At 43.9% G+C, this 17,325-nt stretch overlaps 1 protein-coding gene across 4 annotated transcripts; it reads right to left on the bottom strand.

The window, feature by feature from the left end:
• Positions 1-4,126: 4,126 nt before the first annotated feature.
• On the bottom strand, positions 4,127-16,314 carry tnnt3a (troponin T type 3a (skeletal, fast)). Of its 4 annotated transcripts, XM_084335025.1 has the most exons (13): positions 16,232-16,314; positions 14,259-14,298; positions 13,881-13,894; positions 12,183-12,395; positions 10,991-11,008; positions 9,476-9,494; positions 9,272-9,317; positions 8,986-9,102; positions 8,647-8,838; positions 8,318-8,430; positions 7,973-8,063; positions 6,945-6,985; positions 4,127-4,416 (listed from the first exon to the last, which is right to left on the bottom strand). In XM_084335025.1, the coding sequence occupies exons 2-13, from the start codon at positions 14,276-14,278 to the stop codon at positions 4,383-4,385; spliced, it is 918 nt and encodes a 305-aa protein (XP_084191151.1). In that variant the 5' UTR covers positions 14,279-14,298; positions 16,232-16,314; the 3' UTR covers positions 4,127-4,382. The 4 variants fall into 4 exon arrangements, with proteins under 4 accessions (XP_084191151.1, XP_084191152.1, XP_084191153.1 ...); XM_084335026.1 differs by lacking the exon at positions 10,991-11,008; XM_084335027.1 differs by lacking the exon at positions 12,183-12,395 and having other exon boundaries at positions 16,232-16,304.
• Positions 16,315-17,325: the final 1,011 nt, after the last annotated feature.

Here is a 17,325-nt window from a genome sequence, read left to right as displayed (position 1 = left end):
GTCGAGTCCGAGTCGAGTCCCCATCACCCGAGTCCGAGTCATCGAGGTCGACTCCACTCCACTCTGACGGTCAAAGAGCTGACGTACAAATAAAAGAAAAATGTCAACATTAACATAAATGACACAGCGGTCACCGTTTCAAAGGGAGTTTATTTACTTTGTGACACAATAGCCAAACAAATGCACCAGCCATCAATATCTTATGCCAAAAGATTAGGGCCTGTTACAAAAAATAAACAAATAACTGTATTCAAGACCTTGCTTAAAACCCACTAGGGGTGTAAAGGTACACGTATCCGTACCGAACCGTTTCAGTACCGGACCTTAGGTTCAGTACGGCTGTGTACCGAACAAATACAACGGTACGTTAACCACTAATGAGTCCTCGTCTGCACCTTCTGAGTCCGAATGCAGTCAGTGCTCGAGTCCAAGTCCGAGTCACGAGTCCTGGAGATCAGTCCAGGACTCGTGACTTGAGTCCTACAACACTGGACGACACACAGTCACCTGGAGAGTTTTTGATTGATTGATTCATTGATTTAAAACTTTAGTTAACAGATTGCAGAATGGGTACAATACAGTACGGCTCAATACACACACTTGTTAAGGGGATGCCGACCAGAGAAAGACGTTCGTCTTGTTTACATCAGGGTCCCCCATTTTCAATTCATCTTAACATAATATATGACATCATCCGACAGAGATATGACAACAATCTTGTTCTGAACTAGGGCGGCAACGATTAGTCGACATAATCGACGACGTCGATTATAAAAAAATCGTAGACGAGAAATTGTTGCGTCGATTAGTCATTAAAAAAAAAAAAAAAAAAAAAACTTTATTTAATTTTTTTGTTGTTTTTTTTTTTTTGTGCACTACCTATCTTTGTGAGAGTGGCTTCTCAGGGTTCCAGACAACATCATAACATGATGATCCCATAGCAAATTTTGGACATTGAAAACATTGTTCCCCTGCAGGAGATGATGATCAGACTAGACACACAATACATTACACACGCACTCCTCTCACTCACACACAGCGATCAGAGTAAGACACACACATACACACTCCTCTCACTCACACACAGCGATCAGAGTAAGACACACACACATACACACTCCTCTCACTCACACACAGCGATCAGAGTAAGACACACACACATTCACACTCCTCTCACTCACACACAGCGATCAGAGTAAGACACACACACATACACACTCCTCTCACTCACACACAGCAATCAGAATAAGACACACACACATTCACACTCCTCTCACTCACACACAGCGATCAGAGTAAGACACAGACACATTCACACTCCTCTCACTCACACACAGCGATCAGAGTAAGACACACACACATACACAAATTACACAGTACACACCTCTCACTCACACAGCGATCAGAGTAAGACACACACACAAATTACACAGTACACACACTCCTCTCACTCACACAGCGATCAGAGTAAGACACACACACATACACACACACACACAGACTCCTCTCACACACAGCAAACAAAAGTTATTTAAAGTACACTTCCACTTTAATTTGTATTATTTAATTTATTTATCTTGTTATGAGTGATTGCTGTATTGTTCTTCAAATACATTTTCATTTAAAGTGGCTTAAAGATCCAAATTCAAATGTTTCATGAGTCATTATTTTAATTTGCTATGGGATCATCATGTTATGATGTTGTTGTTTGGTCCTGACAAGAGTCTCAAAGTCTGGGGTGATGGTAGACAAGCAACTCTGAGGTCATGCTCAATGTCCAATCTGTTCCTCTGCTCTGTCTTCAGCTGGACCAGAGCTGAGAAGCCACTTTCACAAAGATAGGTAATTAAATTTTTTTTTTTTTGTTGTTGTTTACATTGGTTTTCGATTAGTCGACTAATCGAAAAAATAATCGGCAGATTAGTCGACTACCAAATTAGTCATTAGTTGCAGCCCTAAACGTCAGCAAAACAAAATAAAACTAAAAACTAAAAAAAGAGACCATAGTGGACCTCAGAAGTCCATCGTCCCATCACCGTGAACAGGACACCGGTGCCACCGTGTGGTCGGGCAACGCCACTGCACTGCACAGGACAGGACAGGACAGCCATCCTGAGAGTCGTCGTTAGGAGGACAACAGAAGAGATCATTGGGTGAATGAACAGTGACTTTGCAGTGTCATGGCGCCGACACTGTGGAACAAGCTCCCTCTCAACATCAAGTCTGCCGACACCGTACAGACATTCAAGGCCTCGCTTAAAACCCACTTTTTCGCTCTGGATGATGATCACTGAGTTACTTTGCTGTTGTGTGTCTAAGTCTAAGGTGTTCTTATGTTCTCTGTCTGTCCCGCTGCCCGGTTCCCTAGCTGTCTCCAGTGTCTTGTTCATTTATTCATATTCTTTTTCTCCTTATCATATCATAACAGTCCCGTCCATGGAGAAGATCCTCCAGACCCCAGTCAGAGATCCTCCAGACCCCAGTCAGGGATCCTCCAGACCCCAGTCAGGGCGAGGTCCTCTCCATCATCCCAGACCAGACGTCAGAGCGAGGTCCGCTCCATCACAGCGTCCCAGAACAGCAGGTTCAGCAACAGTTTCTTCCCACAGGCTGTGTCTCTGCTGAATAGTATATAAAGGCCTATAACTCATAACTTGAATCTATACCTTGCACTACAACACATGCCAGCTGTACCATACTGATACTATCAATCAATAATTTCTTTGCCACTGTACTCTGTAGAGTGTTGTAGACTATCCTGTATACTGCGCCGGTATTCTAGGCTATATTCTTTCATATTGTATTTTATGTAGTAGCCCAATTAGTAGCTATTACAATCAGACTGATAAGGTGGGTATTACTATTTAACTCACTTATATTATATTATATTACTTGTGTAATGTGTAGTATATATATGATGATATATGATGCTTACCTGTGCAAGTGCATACATTTGATTATTGGCTACTTTTTTTGTAGCATATAATAATAATTATAATATGTAATAATATAATATGTAATGCTAATGTGGTAAATATAGCTGTTTTGTGTCAAAAGTGTTGACAATGATCAGCCTAGATTAAGTGGCCCCAGTAGATGAGGCCTAGCCCATAGTTTTAGCCCTAACTCAAAAGACCACTTGTTTCACTAATTGTAGGACTGAGCTATAAAAAAAAAAAAAATACAAATCATGATGTTAATCAGATTTTCGTAAAAACATTTAGCTTTCGATATATATGCCTGTGTCACAATATCTCAATATCAATAAATACTGGACTGCAGGATAATGACGAGTGTGATTTCAAATTGTAATCTTCAACTGACGTTCTCAGATATTTCATAAATCCTTTTATGAGACATTTGACTTATTTTCTTTGTTATTGATTATTACAACAATGTTGTGTACCATGATTCTCAATATAAACAACACTACTACTACTACTACTACTACTACTACTACTACTACTACTACTAGTACTACTACTACTACTACTACTACTACTACTACTACTACTACTACTACTACTACTACTACTACTACTACTACTACTACTACAATAACACTAATACAGTATGCCGTATATAAACAGCACTGAATCTGGATGTATTGCCCAGCCGTACTGTATAGTACACCTGAACTCGATTAGTCTACTACTATAGTAGTGTAGCTACTTTTCCAAGATAGATTATTGCTTTAGATATTTTGTTGTTTTGATCTGAATTTCGAAAATAAAACCCCACTACTAATAATTGTATACGGTAACCTTAAAATGAGCTAGCCTGTATTTTTTTTTTACTAAAATGATCCCTCCATAAATCAAGGAAACTCATCCCCATGACCATCCCTCCATAACTCTTTAGGCTATATGCTATTCTTCACACACAGATTTAATTTTCACGGATCTCACGAGGGAAGAAAATTCAAACTCATTTGATTTTGCAAACCAAATGAATCTGCAAAAAAACCTGTCCATCTTCGGGGTACGAATGCCATGTTGGCTAAGACGACACACAAATCAACTCCTGCTGTGGAATGCAAACGGCGTTGAGAAAAAACCACTTTAAATTACACGGCTAAAAACACGGACCTTTATTGAGGTTTGAATGACAGATCTACAGACAAGGCTTGAAGAGGGCACACTGTTTATTTACAAAAATAATGAGAACCAAACAGTCCAGGGAGGAAAAGCATGGCGGCGGATCCTACAACAGCGGCAGCTAAAGGCTCCGTGATGGATGTGACACAACAGTTGTGAAACAAAAGGTACACGGCACAGAGTGTGAGTGTCTGGGCCGCGACCTCCGCCTTAGCGTGCGCCACGTCATCGAGCATGTGTCCGATATGATGGTGGGTCTGGTTCCAAGCAGGGGAACGCGACCGTTTACTTCCTGGTCTTCCTGGCTCCCTTCTTGCTGCTGCAATGTGCCAGAAACACAAGAAGAAGAAGAACAGCGCGTGAGACTCTCTCGCCATCCACACTCATTGGCTGTTGCCTGAAAGCTCACTACTGCATAGTATTTACTTAGTGGGTATATTCTTCCGAGTGCAAACACCTGAAATGGTTTGACGTTTTAATACCAACAAAACCAGGAAAAACATAATTTGATGACATGTTGATTCTGCAATATGGATGATGCTGATACTGTTGTAGTGTACTATGCAGTAGGAGCATTCAGAGAGTGACATTATTGTTAAGTCTCTCGTAATGTGATATATACGGACAACCATAGTGAAATCACACAATAATACCACTCCAAACAGATTTCTTTTTATAGAAACATGCATCACTTACCTACTTGGAAACTGAGTAATGATGATGGAATAAGCGAAGACCAAAATAGGCCTATTCCATGAATCATTGCCATCGGTACACAGACTCATACACTTAGCTGTATAACAGTTAGCCTACTGGTGTTGGCCGTCAGGCCTGACACCAGGCCAAAAAGTACTAGGCACTAGCGGAAATGATGAAGATGAAGTACTCTGTATCAGCATGTATTTGTAATTAAATACCGGTAGGCTTCTCATAAAAGAGAAGGGGATCATGGCTTCCCTTCATTATTGCAGCAAAATATTACACGAGTCTCTGTGGCTACAGTTTTCTATAGGCTATTTTGCTAACCATGTATAATTTGTATAAGTAGTACTTATAGATATACTTGGTTACCCCTAGGCTCTACCCACAAAGACTCGTGCAAATAACGGAGGGCAGCCATCCCGTTCTCTTTTATAACATATGTGAAGAAACGGAGACATTCGAAGGCAACATGGAAAGCAAAGAAATAACTGGGCTGTTTTCCAAATTTGGCCCGGTTCTGATGCCGCCGTGACTGCGGTACACACACCGGGGATAAGGTACCCTCCCGTCAGGTTGGGATCTTTGCTTTCATGTTTGTTTTCCCTTCAGGTCAAAATGACAACGCGACATCTCCACAACACACCGCGCACAACATCACACGACAGGTATATGAACCAGAGAGATCTATCTCCTACACCTCACCAATCAGGAATGTGATGTGGAGATAGAGAACAGTTGAGTACCTCTTTGTTGGCATCCAGTAAGTCTCAGCCATCGTCAGGTCTGGCTCTAGGCCTAAATCCTTCTGTTGTTAGTGTATAGGGAATTTGGAGCGTTTATGGCATTAGACCCTACAGTAGGGCACAAAGTGGACATATAGGGTACGGCCTGTGTACTACTTACTGTACATGGCAGGTCGAGACCAACTCAGGCTTAGAATCTGCCTAAAATAATGGTTTTATTCTGTAGGGAAATAGGCTTTATTGCTCCTGGCGGTTAACGGGGGGAGTGATCTAACAGAGGAAGTCTCAACGGTATCTCAGGGCAGCGGCCAGAACGGGTTTTCTAGCCATGAACTGACATGAACTGTCCTGAGCAGTTATGACAGTCATGTCATGCTGTAGAAATGATTACACCGGACAATCTTAAATGGGAACGGTTTAAGTTAAGTCTTCGTTAACTCTGCATGGTAATGAGATTAATGGAATGCATTTCCCGCAAATGCCCCCCGGATCACCATGCCACCGCCTGCGTGGAGGGGAGCGTGAGATGGTACAGGCCAGGGAGGCCGCGTTACTTACTGCTTCTGCAACTCATCAATGCGGTGCCTGAGATTGAGGACCTGGAAATGACACAGTGGCACGTTTAACAGGGACCAAAGAAAGCTTTACCTTGGAGGGTCCCCGGATTCCTCGCCTCTCTATGTGACTCCTGGGCTGGGTTGGCTGCGGTTAAGGCAGTTTGGGAAACCAAGACGGGACACGGAAGAATGGCTGGGTCCTGTTTGCTTTTGACCCGTCAGGCTTTCAGATCAAATGAACACTGTGACGTTTTAAACCTTCAGAAGGGTCACTGTGTGTGAGTGGGGGGGGGGGGGGGTAGGGGGGGGTGGGGGGGGTCCTGCAACAAACTGAACTATGGTAGCTCCTCGCAAAGTAATTCTAGGTGACTTAACCAAAATGGGGTGGATTACTAGCGCTAAGGTATATCACCTGTACAGTCTGTTACTGTGCCAGCCTTGGTTTCCCAGCATGCCAGGGAGAGAGCGTCCGGGCGACGAGGACAGGTTAGAGTCTGCCACGTTAAGCCTGTGGTTTCAATGCTAATTAAATCACTTACCTGTAACACACCATTGTTTGAAAGACGTGACTTAAGAACCTTCAGGGCCGCTTGAGGCCCTACAATCTCAGTTTAGTTAGAGATGGGACGTAGTAATGGCCCCTTAGTACTTCTCACCTAACGTGCAGCCTTTAAACATTAGTAAACCTCTAAACGCTCCATGGTGTGTGTTCTCTTGGTTCTCCTCCATCCAGTTGGGACTGTTTCTGTGACCTTATTCATGCTTCTACCAGAGGCGGACCATGCACCGCTAGGGAGCAAGAGACCCCCTGAGCCGCGGATCAGGAACCGCTCAGCTTTACTTACAATTTACTGAGCTCCTCCACTCTCTTACGCAGGGTTGTGACCTGGAGGAGACAAACACCTGTGTTCATATCTCATGAAAGGACACAAGTGGACCACCGAGTGGGACGGAGGAAGTCAACACGGCGGGACAGAGGTGGGAAATGTTACGTATAATGGGTAGGGCTGTACCGAATGTCATCTTTTAACATTCGAAGCTTCTATTGAAGTATTCGAACAAAGCTTCGAATGTCTGTCGTCATATTTTATGACGTAATCCAATTTTTCTTTTAAACAAAATCCTCAATTTGAATAAAGTGATTAATCTGATTAAATGAGTACTTTTTTTTATTAAATCAACTTTCTTTATTGAATATAACTCGTCAGTTTCGTCAACATAAATAATCCAATCAGGGCACGGTTGGTACGAAAGTGACGGTGACGTCTTGATGGAGCGCCGAGCGCCAAGCGGATGCAGATAGGCTACATCTTTATGATAAATGTTTTATAATTTTTTTTATGACTAGTCATATAATATAATAGTATAATACTATAATATTAGTGTAGCCTAATCTTTATCTGCAACTGTGAAGAATTTTCTTTTTTATAAAAAAATGTAAATTCGAATGTTGATTTAGAATTCGAATGTCGACATTATGATCGAAGCATTCGGTACAGCCCTAATAATGGGTTTGTCGAGCGGACCACAGGTCCTAGACCCCGCCAGGTCCACTGGTGCCGTGACCGTCCGGGTCACAAAATCCATCGTGTCCATACCGGCTCTCAAGTCTCCATGGAATTGAACGGGATGAAATCGAGAACAACAACATCACGGATGTCAATGTGTTCCGTTGTTGTCTTAACATCGATGACGTACGTCCCCATCAATACAAGTCGTCAATGAATGTATACCAACTGTTATACTGTTAAAGAGTCATTATTGTATTATTCATTATTCATGTCGTCAATGCATTTTAATTATTATTATTTGTCAATGAATGTTATATTATTATTATTATTATATATTCACTGTTCCCTGGGTGTTTACTCACCTCATACTTCTGCCTCTTCAGTCTCTCCATGTGGTCGAACTTCTCGGACTCAAGGGTCTTCTGCCATTCGTGCAGCTCACCGATCTTGTCCCTGGAGAAACGGCACTCGTGAGTTCAAATCCAATATCCATATACAACTACATCAAGATATCTGTTCACGACGTGTGCAAAAAATCGCTAGATAGATATAATCCAGTTTGCCGTTCATCACATCGATCTGCACGATGACGTAAAAAGTGTGACATCAAACCAAAAACTCTTAGTGGTTCAACTTAGTTAATACACGGTTGTTATCATATAGATGATGTGTGTAACAATATCATCTGAAGGTATTGAGCCGCTTACTTCAGCTTGTCCTCATTCAGATGGTCAATGTTGAGGGCCTTGCGTCTGCCAGCCAGGATCTTCTTCTTCTTCTCTCTCTCAGTTTCCTTCTTTCCTCCCCTCTTGGAGTCGGCCTGTTGGGTTTGCAGAGACGCCATGGTTACCAGGAGTAATGTGAGGCGACTTAAGAAACAGTGTTCAACAGTGTCTGCGTGTGGCGTTGTGACAGTTTGTAAGGTCCTGTCTTCATCAGACCCAAACCCCACGGATCTTGAGTCCTGCGAGACTACTACGGCACGACTAAACCCTGCAGACGACACTCTCTACAACACAACGCTACTGATGGTCACCTTCTGCAGATGGCTGCTGTAGTTGGAGCCCATGTTGGACAGCGCAGACTTCTTCTTGGCGTCCTCGCCAGCCTTCTTCTTGGCATCGTTCTCCTCCCTGATCAGCCTCTCCGCCTCTCGTTTCGCCTGGCGCTCTTTGTCCTTCTCGGAACGGATTCTCTGCTGCTCGGCCCTCTCTGCCCTACGTTTCTCCTGCGGAACGGACGGACGGACACACAACAGTTGGTTACACACACATGCTACACACATCATGTGTTACTAATGCCCCCCCCCCCGCCCCCGTGAGAACAGACCACCCCCTAACGGACAACAACAAGGCAAGTGAGCGCCGTCACTCACAATTCTGTCCTTCAGGGCAATCAGCTGCTCCTCCTCGATCTTTCTGCACTCGAAGTGAGCATCGATCAGGCCTTGCAGCTCCATGAGATCCTTGTTCTGACGTTTCTTCTGGATGTCCTGTAGAGAGCCGAGGGTGTAAAGTTAAAAGTTAGTTAGTTCCACAACCTCGAACCACCGCGGAATTAACCGCCGTCATCGGACCGGGAAAAAAAGGATTCCCGGCCCAAATGTCGTGGAGAAACATTGGTGACCGTTGGAGTCGTCGTGGCGCTCTCTATATACTCACATCAAAGTCCACTTTCTCGCCATCGGGAATCTTTGCTTGGGTAGGCCTGTGGGGAGGAAATGTTGTAGTAGGGTGGGCATTGGAACACCACGAGGGAAGATTTTATTTAGTCAGCGATTATGGTAATATATGGCAATGGATCAGATTGAAATGTTTTAAAAAGAAATCATTTCAAGTCAGGGGTTACATGAGAAGATGACTTACTTGAACTTTGGCTTCTCCTCTGCGTGTTAAGAAATGAAGAGGGTACATGTTATTGGGTTAGAAGTGCACTAGGTACTTCAATGATCAGGCAAATGGAATCTCAGGCATATTATATTTAGGTAGGCAATGTAACTATTCTATATCAAAATTAGACATTGATGAAGTGGCTGGGGTTAAATCTTTCAAATTAGCAGCATTAGTTTTCAATTTGTAGTCGGGGTTAGAAGGAAACAACGGATGACTTAGCGACAAAGCGGTCAAAACTTCACATATTATTCAGACATGACAAACAGTTTTTCACAGGAAATATTAACATTCATGGATATAATTTGTGGTCTATTCCCAAGAGTTAATGAGACTGGGCGGGTGGGTCTATAAATACTTTAATTACATTACAAGAGTAGAAGATGAAAAGATTACCTTTCTCGCATGCATTTCCTTTTTTCTCTTTGTCTAAAACTAAGCCAATAGTCATTAAGAAAGAGAGTATCACTGCTGAAAGATTGACTTAAAAAAAAGATTTAAAAAAAGATACTGCAGAGATGTTTGTTTTTTTACTCGGCCCCCCACACCATTTCCACAAGCAAGACAAAATAGTATATATACTGTTTTATATTTTCTTTTTCCAAAGAACAAGAACATATAATTTTAATTACATCTACATCATGCCATGCGAGTCACGCCCGGCACAGCATAGGTTCAACAACTGCGTTGTTAAGCAAATGTTAGCGTGTTATATCCGTTCACCCTTTTCTTCACTTTTCAAGTAATGTTTTTGGGCGGCTGGGTAGCGCAGCGGACTAAGCGTCTGCCTACCACCGCAGAGACACTGGTATCGAATCCAGCCGTCAGCGGTGCCTCCGGCTTGGTCGGTCGTCCATACTAACACAGTTGGCAGTGTCAGCGGGTGGGAAGCCGGCGGGGTGTGTATCCTGGTCGTTGTAAAACAGCGACTCCTACAGGTCGGTCGGGGCGCCTGCTCAGCGAGGGAGGGAGGGAACTGGGGGAAGTAGTGTGAGCCTCCCACGCGTTACGCTCCCCCAGTGAGAGTCCTTGCTGTCAGGTGAAAAGAAGCGGCTGGCTGACCCCGCATGTATCGGAGGAGACATGTGATAGTATCTATCAACCCCCGCCAAGACCGGCAAGTGGGGGGCCAATGCGCACAACGACCAGGAAGGGAGGGAAGGGAATTGGCATAACGACTAAATTGGGATGGGAGAAAAATACAGAAAAAGGGGGAGAAAAGGTAGATTAAAAAAAAAGTTATGTTTTTGGTATTTTCTTTGTAAATAATGCAATTATTCAATATCACATATTTCTAATTTGGTCTAATTTGGAAGAGTTTTGCCAATTTTTCGCAGTGCTCCTTTATGATTATGGTATAATTCGGAGGGGGGCATTTTATATTCGACCAGCAGAGCAAAACATTCCCCCCCATTACAACGAGACGTCCGACCTGAAGAACGTGAACCAGAATGAATCAATGATGAATCAAATCATTTTTAACCAACATACCTTCCTCTTCTATGGCCTCTGCATGCACCAAGCAACGAAAACAAGAGCAAAAGTAACAGTGTTAGAACAATGACTGCTGCACATTCCACTAGGCGTCTCCATCAAGCACACTCAACTACTGTAGTTGGAGCAGTTCTGTTTTAGTATTATTATAATAAGCACGATACTTTGGTGAGATAACCATTGGGAGAAAGTTAGTGGTGGTAGGTCAGATTTTCTTTTAAAGTAAAGCTAAAAGAGCTTGTTTTGATCCATCGGTATAGCTCACCAAAGTATAATCGCTGAGACAATGATGTCTATTGGGGTAAAGGTCGAAGAAAATAAGTAAGATAATGATGACAATACCCCAAAAGACATTTTCAGTAATGAGGAGCATAGCAGTTCTTATGTCTCTTTTTGAGAAATAGACATCGTAACAGTCAACGTGCAATGTTTTGATACACCGATGTTGGCCTACACGTCGGAATATCAAAAGTGTGACAATGAACAATGTACATACAACCAATTGCCACCAATTTCATTAGCCTATCTTATGTCGATTGTATCTTTAAAGGCCCAATCCTTAATACTAAACGGAAGCCCCGACCTGATCATAGAGGGTCTTGAGACAATTGCCATCTTATGAATTCATGAATTCTAACCGCAAGTTCTTTGTCTACATTCGAGTTGTTTGTAAAATATAAAACATGATTTTTGAGTGACAGTGGAATAATCAGCCTCGCAAAAAGCTTTTTTTCCCATCTGCCACCCCCCGCTCAATATTCCGGATTGGGTCTTTAAATGTATATCAGAAAGCAAAAGTTATATATACACAATAGATGTTGATAGCTGTATATTTAAGCTACGAATAGGAGTTGTTATCTCGCTTGGTTAGCAGTGTAATAATGCATCTCGAGTAAAGCAGTTTGCATTATAAAATAAAAGCTGAGTGGTATAGACAGGTAAACAAAAAAAAACAATGTTATATTTGTAACATGAGTGACAAAGTATATACACGTTATATTTTTTACTTTGGGCCAGAGATGAAGGGAAGGTAACAACACATTTAGTCGACTATAATAGAAGAGGTGAGTGAACTCTTATTATTAGTTTAGTTTTGGTCTGTCTGCCTGTGTAACCGGTGGGAGCGTTGCTTGCTGCCGCCCTGTGAAAAGGACGATGATCGAATACAACCCCCCATGCGACGACATACCTTCCTCGGGCTCAGGCTCTGGCTCTGGTTCTGGCTCTGGCTCTGGCTCTACCACGGGCTCAGGCTCTGGCTCTGGTTCTGGCTCTGGCTCTGGCTCAGGCTCTGGCTCTACCTCAGGCTCTGGCTCTGGTTCCGGTGCCACCTCGGGAGCCACCTCTACTTCCGCTACATCCTCTACTACTGCCTCTTCTACGACGGCCTCTTCTACGACGGCTACACAGCACCATGCAGCAGAGTGAGTAACCGGGGGGGAGGGAGAGGAAGGTTGATGAAGGGGTTAATGGAAGCTCGAGAGAGAGAGAGGGGGGGGGGGGGGGGAGGAGAGTTGGAAGAGGTTTGGGTGAGAGGGTGAGAGAGAGAGAGAGAGAGACATGGCCACCACCAGGTGGTGCTGAAGAGACACAACACGCAGAGTTAACAGGAGGGAAAAAGTCTCGTTAGTTGGTGGACAAACGGTGGTGGTCCTGCTTTCCCGCCGAAACCTGGACATATATCCGTAGCTTGGTATTGTCGCGACCAATAAAAAAAAAAGCCACATTTCTTTGTTTAAATGTGACTAGGATCGACTGACTATATATGTGTGCAGTGGCACGTCACAGAGAGTTCAGGAGAGAAGGGTTCTTCTAAGATCTATCGTTTTATAGTTTTGGATCCGTTATTCCCCCTTTTGTTTCTATTTTTTCTTTTACGGTTAAGAATACAAAAGATAGTGTGTTAGCGTTAGCGTCGACTGGCCATGCGTGCACAAGAGTACGGAGAAACAAAATCGACTTAGTAATAATAATTAGTAAAATACTGGTAGATGGCATCATCTCTAGTTGAGTGTTCTTACCATCGTGATCTTCATTTTGTCAGAAAAAGGAAAGTAAGAGTTGAAAGAGAATGTTATCAAAAGGTCCCTTCTGTACCAAATTTGATAGAAGTCTGCAAATGTAGGTACAGTAGGGAGCCATGCTGTGCATAACAGTGTACAGTCCTCCTTCGCCGATCGAACGGTCACACGGTGTCACGTGGCGTGGGTGACTTCAAGTCCCAATTATTATCTCAGTTACATTCATTTATTTTGTCGCCTAATTCCATTGATGTGTAACTGTTATATTGATTGATATTGGTGTCACCCCCCGCTCCTTTCACAACAACAACAACAGACGCTCGGCTCAGGAGTACTGTACAACAAGTGCCCCTATATAGTTTTCGGACACAAAGTTGCAGGGACCCCGCTGCCAACAGATCCACGTGTGTTTGACATTGTTTAATAATCGGTTACACAATGTAACCTTAGAGATTGTAGGCGGGGGGAAAAAATGCCCACGTGTCCCTGTTGTCAACATCGGTGCCTGCGACTCATGCTGCGGTAGGTAGTGAGTCGTCGGAGGCCGCTTCACATCCACTGACTAGACGGAGTATAAACAAGTACGTGTGTGGGGTACAGAGCTCCTATACTAGTGTGCCACTCGAATCTCCCAGGAGTCCAGTCAAACCTGCAGAATCATCATTTGTCCAAATGCAATTAACCCGTGCAATCTCTATGATGGGGAATGAAGAGTCGGTTAGGCGACGTCCACATGTACATTGGTATTTTTTAGCGTTCAAACCCTGTACACCTATGAAGGGTGAAGATTGTATACCAGGCGCTATACCTCCTCATTATAACAAGATCTCTACCAGTAGAGAGAGTAAGAGTATAAGGTCACTTACCCTCGACCTGATCGCTGCAAGAGAGAAGAAGAGAGACACACTTGGTCACATTGAGGTAAAGTCAACACTAAAGCTCAACCAACACAACGACAGTTACTTTGTTTTGTATCACAAACAGTACTGTATTTGCAAATCTGGTATGTCATAAATGTATAGATGTAGCAGTACTGTCTATCTGTATGTCATGTGTGTCATATGATGAATTGAAAATGGGGGACCCTGATGTAAACAAGACGAAAGTCTTTCTCTGGTCTGCATCCCCTTAACAATTGTATGTATTGAGCTGTACTGTATTGTACTGTACCCATTCTGCAATCTGTTAATAAACTTTTCAATCAATCAATCAATCAAGAAAGCAATAATATATCCAGTACTTACACTTCCTCAGTGTCAGACATGGCGACAGTGGACTTTGCACCTGGGGCACAAGAGAGGATGGAAACACTTTGAGTCACATTGCAAGGAGCTCCCTGCTGGCTAAGCGGTATTTATAGCAGCAGGGCAGGATTGTGTTGCACATGTCCCCCCCCCCCCTCCCCAGCCAGGCCTCCCACGACCCCACCCTCCACAAATATAGCCACAAATATATTTCTTTCCATTAGTTCATTCTTTTTTTCTTTCTTTTCTTTGGGGGAAAAAATTTTCACGCAGATGATGATGATGTGTTGTTTGTTTGTCAAATGAAATGCCACCGCATTGGCAGGATAAAAAAACAACACCTTTGTTTATAATTAGCATTGGACGTTTAGCTGAAATTTGAACCACGTGTTTAAAAGTCTGCCTCTCAGGCGATAAGTGAGAAGATGCGGCCAAACATAGATTTATGCCAAACGTGGTCTTTTTCTTTCTACACCCTGGCATGGGATTCGTGTTGCCGTAAAAAAAAAATCAGGTGTCGCTGCAAAGGTCACGGTCTATGACCCCACGGGCTCAAGCAAGTCTTGACTCCATTTGCCGATGTCGGTGTTAAACACGTGTATCTTTAGAAACACACTCCAGGTCCTAAACAGCATTTTATGATGGATTCTGCCACGATGAGGTCATCATTCCTACCACCTGGGCAATGACATGTGTTTAAGTTTTGTTATCTTGAAAATGTATCAGTATCTGAGAACATTTCTAAAAGTAATAGACTAATAATAACTAATAATAACATGCATGGGTGAAAAGCCCATTCCCAAAATATAATCCTATATAATTAGCATTTGCATTGGTATCCCATTAGTCTCATTAGTGTTAGCCCTCCACGAAGGCTCCGTTTTCAAAAGAGACAGCTGCAAATGTCTCTTGGAATCTGACCAGGATCCCGTTTCAATGGATCCAGTGGTACAGATCGGTTTCCTCCTCTTGAAATAGGATCCATAATTCCAATCTCCTTGCCTTATCTGGGAAGCTCGCTCAAAGAGGCCTTTCAATCGTTCAGCTTTGATCCTCTGTCGCTGAACCGAACACACTTAAAGGAACCAACATAAACAAACAGTCGTTCTTATGTATTTGCTAATTCAAAACGATTTGTAAAAAGGTAAAGATTGGAAATGTTTCATTCCCCCCCCCCCCCCCCTTTCTTATACCTGTTGAAGATCTTCCAAACAACATAAACAAATGCATCCGTATTACATCGTCACATCATTATGTAACATTAGTAGTCGGGTAGTTAAACAATTATTGTAGAGCATCGTGTAGATCCACTTGAATCTTAACTATACTTCTTGGATCTGGTTACAGATGTTAGAGTACACGTGCACGTGTGTTTATCCTTCAGGTATGAATCGGCTATTCAAGATATTAGTAAGGTATGCCATTAAATGATCTCAGATTAACTCAATAACACAACTCAGCCATCAGTTTCTCTCCATCAGAGCTCCTCGGCAGATAGAACGACACCGTACACCCCACAGCAGGTGTCCGACGCTATCACAGGCCTCTCACTCGACGTACAGTAGCACAAAAACAAAGTCCACTTTTTACCACTTAATTCCTCACTGTCACTAACGCCAAGGCCGACCACCGATCACAGAAGACTCCACAGACACACGCCACTCCAACACTCCGCTGGACACAACGTGAAAACCAAGGCAGCAGCACACTCCATCCATCCCTTTCACCCTTGACCCCCGACAATACAACGGAGCAGCCATCTGCTTGAAAGTGTCCCACGGTTCCGACACAGTGGCAGTGGGTTTATTTGCACGTGTGGATTCACCTGTTGGTAGCCAGGAGGCAGGGGCTCTTATTAACAATGGCACTTGAGCTTTCTCACCCAACAGTCACTCCCATGTACCCACACACACACACACACACACACACACACACTCTCTCTCGCCTTTCCACTCGCTCCCTATCCCTCTTACCTCCGAGAAAAGCAGTGAAAGAAGTGAGAGCTCCCTGCTTGACGAGACTGGCTGTAAGGTTCTGCAAAGTTACCGCGCTGATTATGTCCTTCTGTTATACGACACTCGATACTCCGAGGCTCCCCATTGGCCGTGGCGCAGCGAGGAGGCGGGGCCACGGGGGGGGGCGGAGGGCCGGAGGGCGACGACCCTTCTCTCCCTGACGTCTCGGCCTCCGCCGCTGAATAAGGAGATGCCGTGGATTGTGTCTTGAACGGGAGGGAAGGCTCCGGTTTGGTAGAGGAGAGGCCGAGACGCCCCGTGATGCTATTTCTGTCTCCGCATTAGGCAAGCAGAATTCAGGAGAGACGAGAGACGCAGCAGACGACAGTGTGGCTAATCATAAGGGCTTCTTGAACACTTCCCTCCCAGAGCCGTGGGACACTCATAAACATAATGTAGGCTATTACCCCGGTCAGGAGAGGACAGCGGCCCCCATTTGTTTATCCCCACAGCTGTATACACAGGTCTGTTGAGTCGTCTCTTTAATTCTCTCCAAGGGGTGTTCTTCTTACGTCCTGATCTGACATCCGGTGAACAGTTATCCGTGTCAGTTTAGGTTTTCTAATCTCGTTACTAGTGTGGGAATCTCGCTACACCGTCAAAGAACACCGCTCCGTGGCGGCGCTGCTAAGTTCCCTTAACCGCTAACAGCGGTGGTCTTGTTTATTATGTGTGCCAAAAATGTGTGTAAGAAATGTACTTCATATACTTCATACTTCAATTCCCCCGGGTGTTGAGAGAGGCTTAATTAATAGGACTCATTTATCAGCTGTAAAAAAGCGGGTGATTTACTATAATGTTGGGCCCTCGACGGTCTCACGTGTGTCTCTCTCTCGAACACGCTCGTGTCGCCTTTAGGTGGCGCCACACTAGTGAGAAAGCACTCAACCGCAGAATCCCTGCTGCTGTCACCCACCACCATCATAGAGTAGTGATATCTAAGGTGCTGCTGTGTGGCCACCCCCTGCCTCCTCCTCGCGGCGGGGCCGTCACCACACCACACCACACGCACGGAGTCATTCTGAGCAAAGGACTCAGGATTTTATTTTTGG

The sequence above is a fragment of the Notolepis coatsorum genome (genome assembly GCF_963971535.1).
Source record: "Notolepis coatsorum genome assembly, chromosome: 18".
Lineage (NCBI taxonomy): Eukaryota > Metazoa > Chordata > Actinopteri > Aulopiformes > Paralepididae > Notolepis > Notolepis coatsorum.
This window is presented reverse-complemented; position numbering and strand designations above follow the sequence as displayed.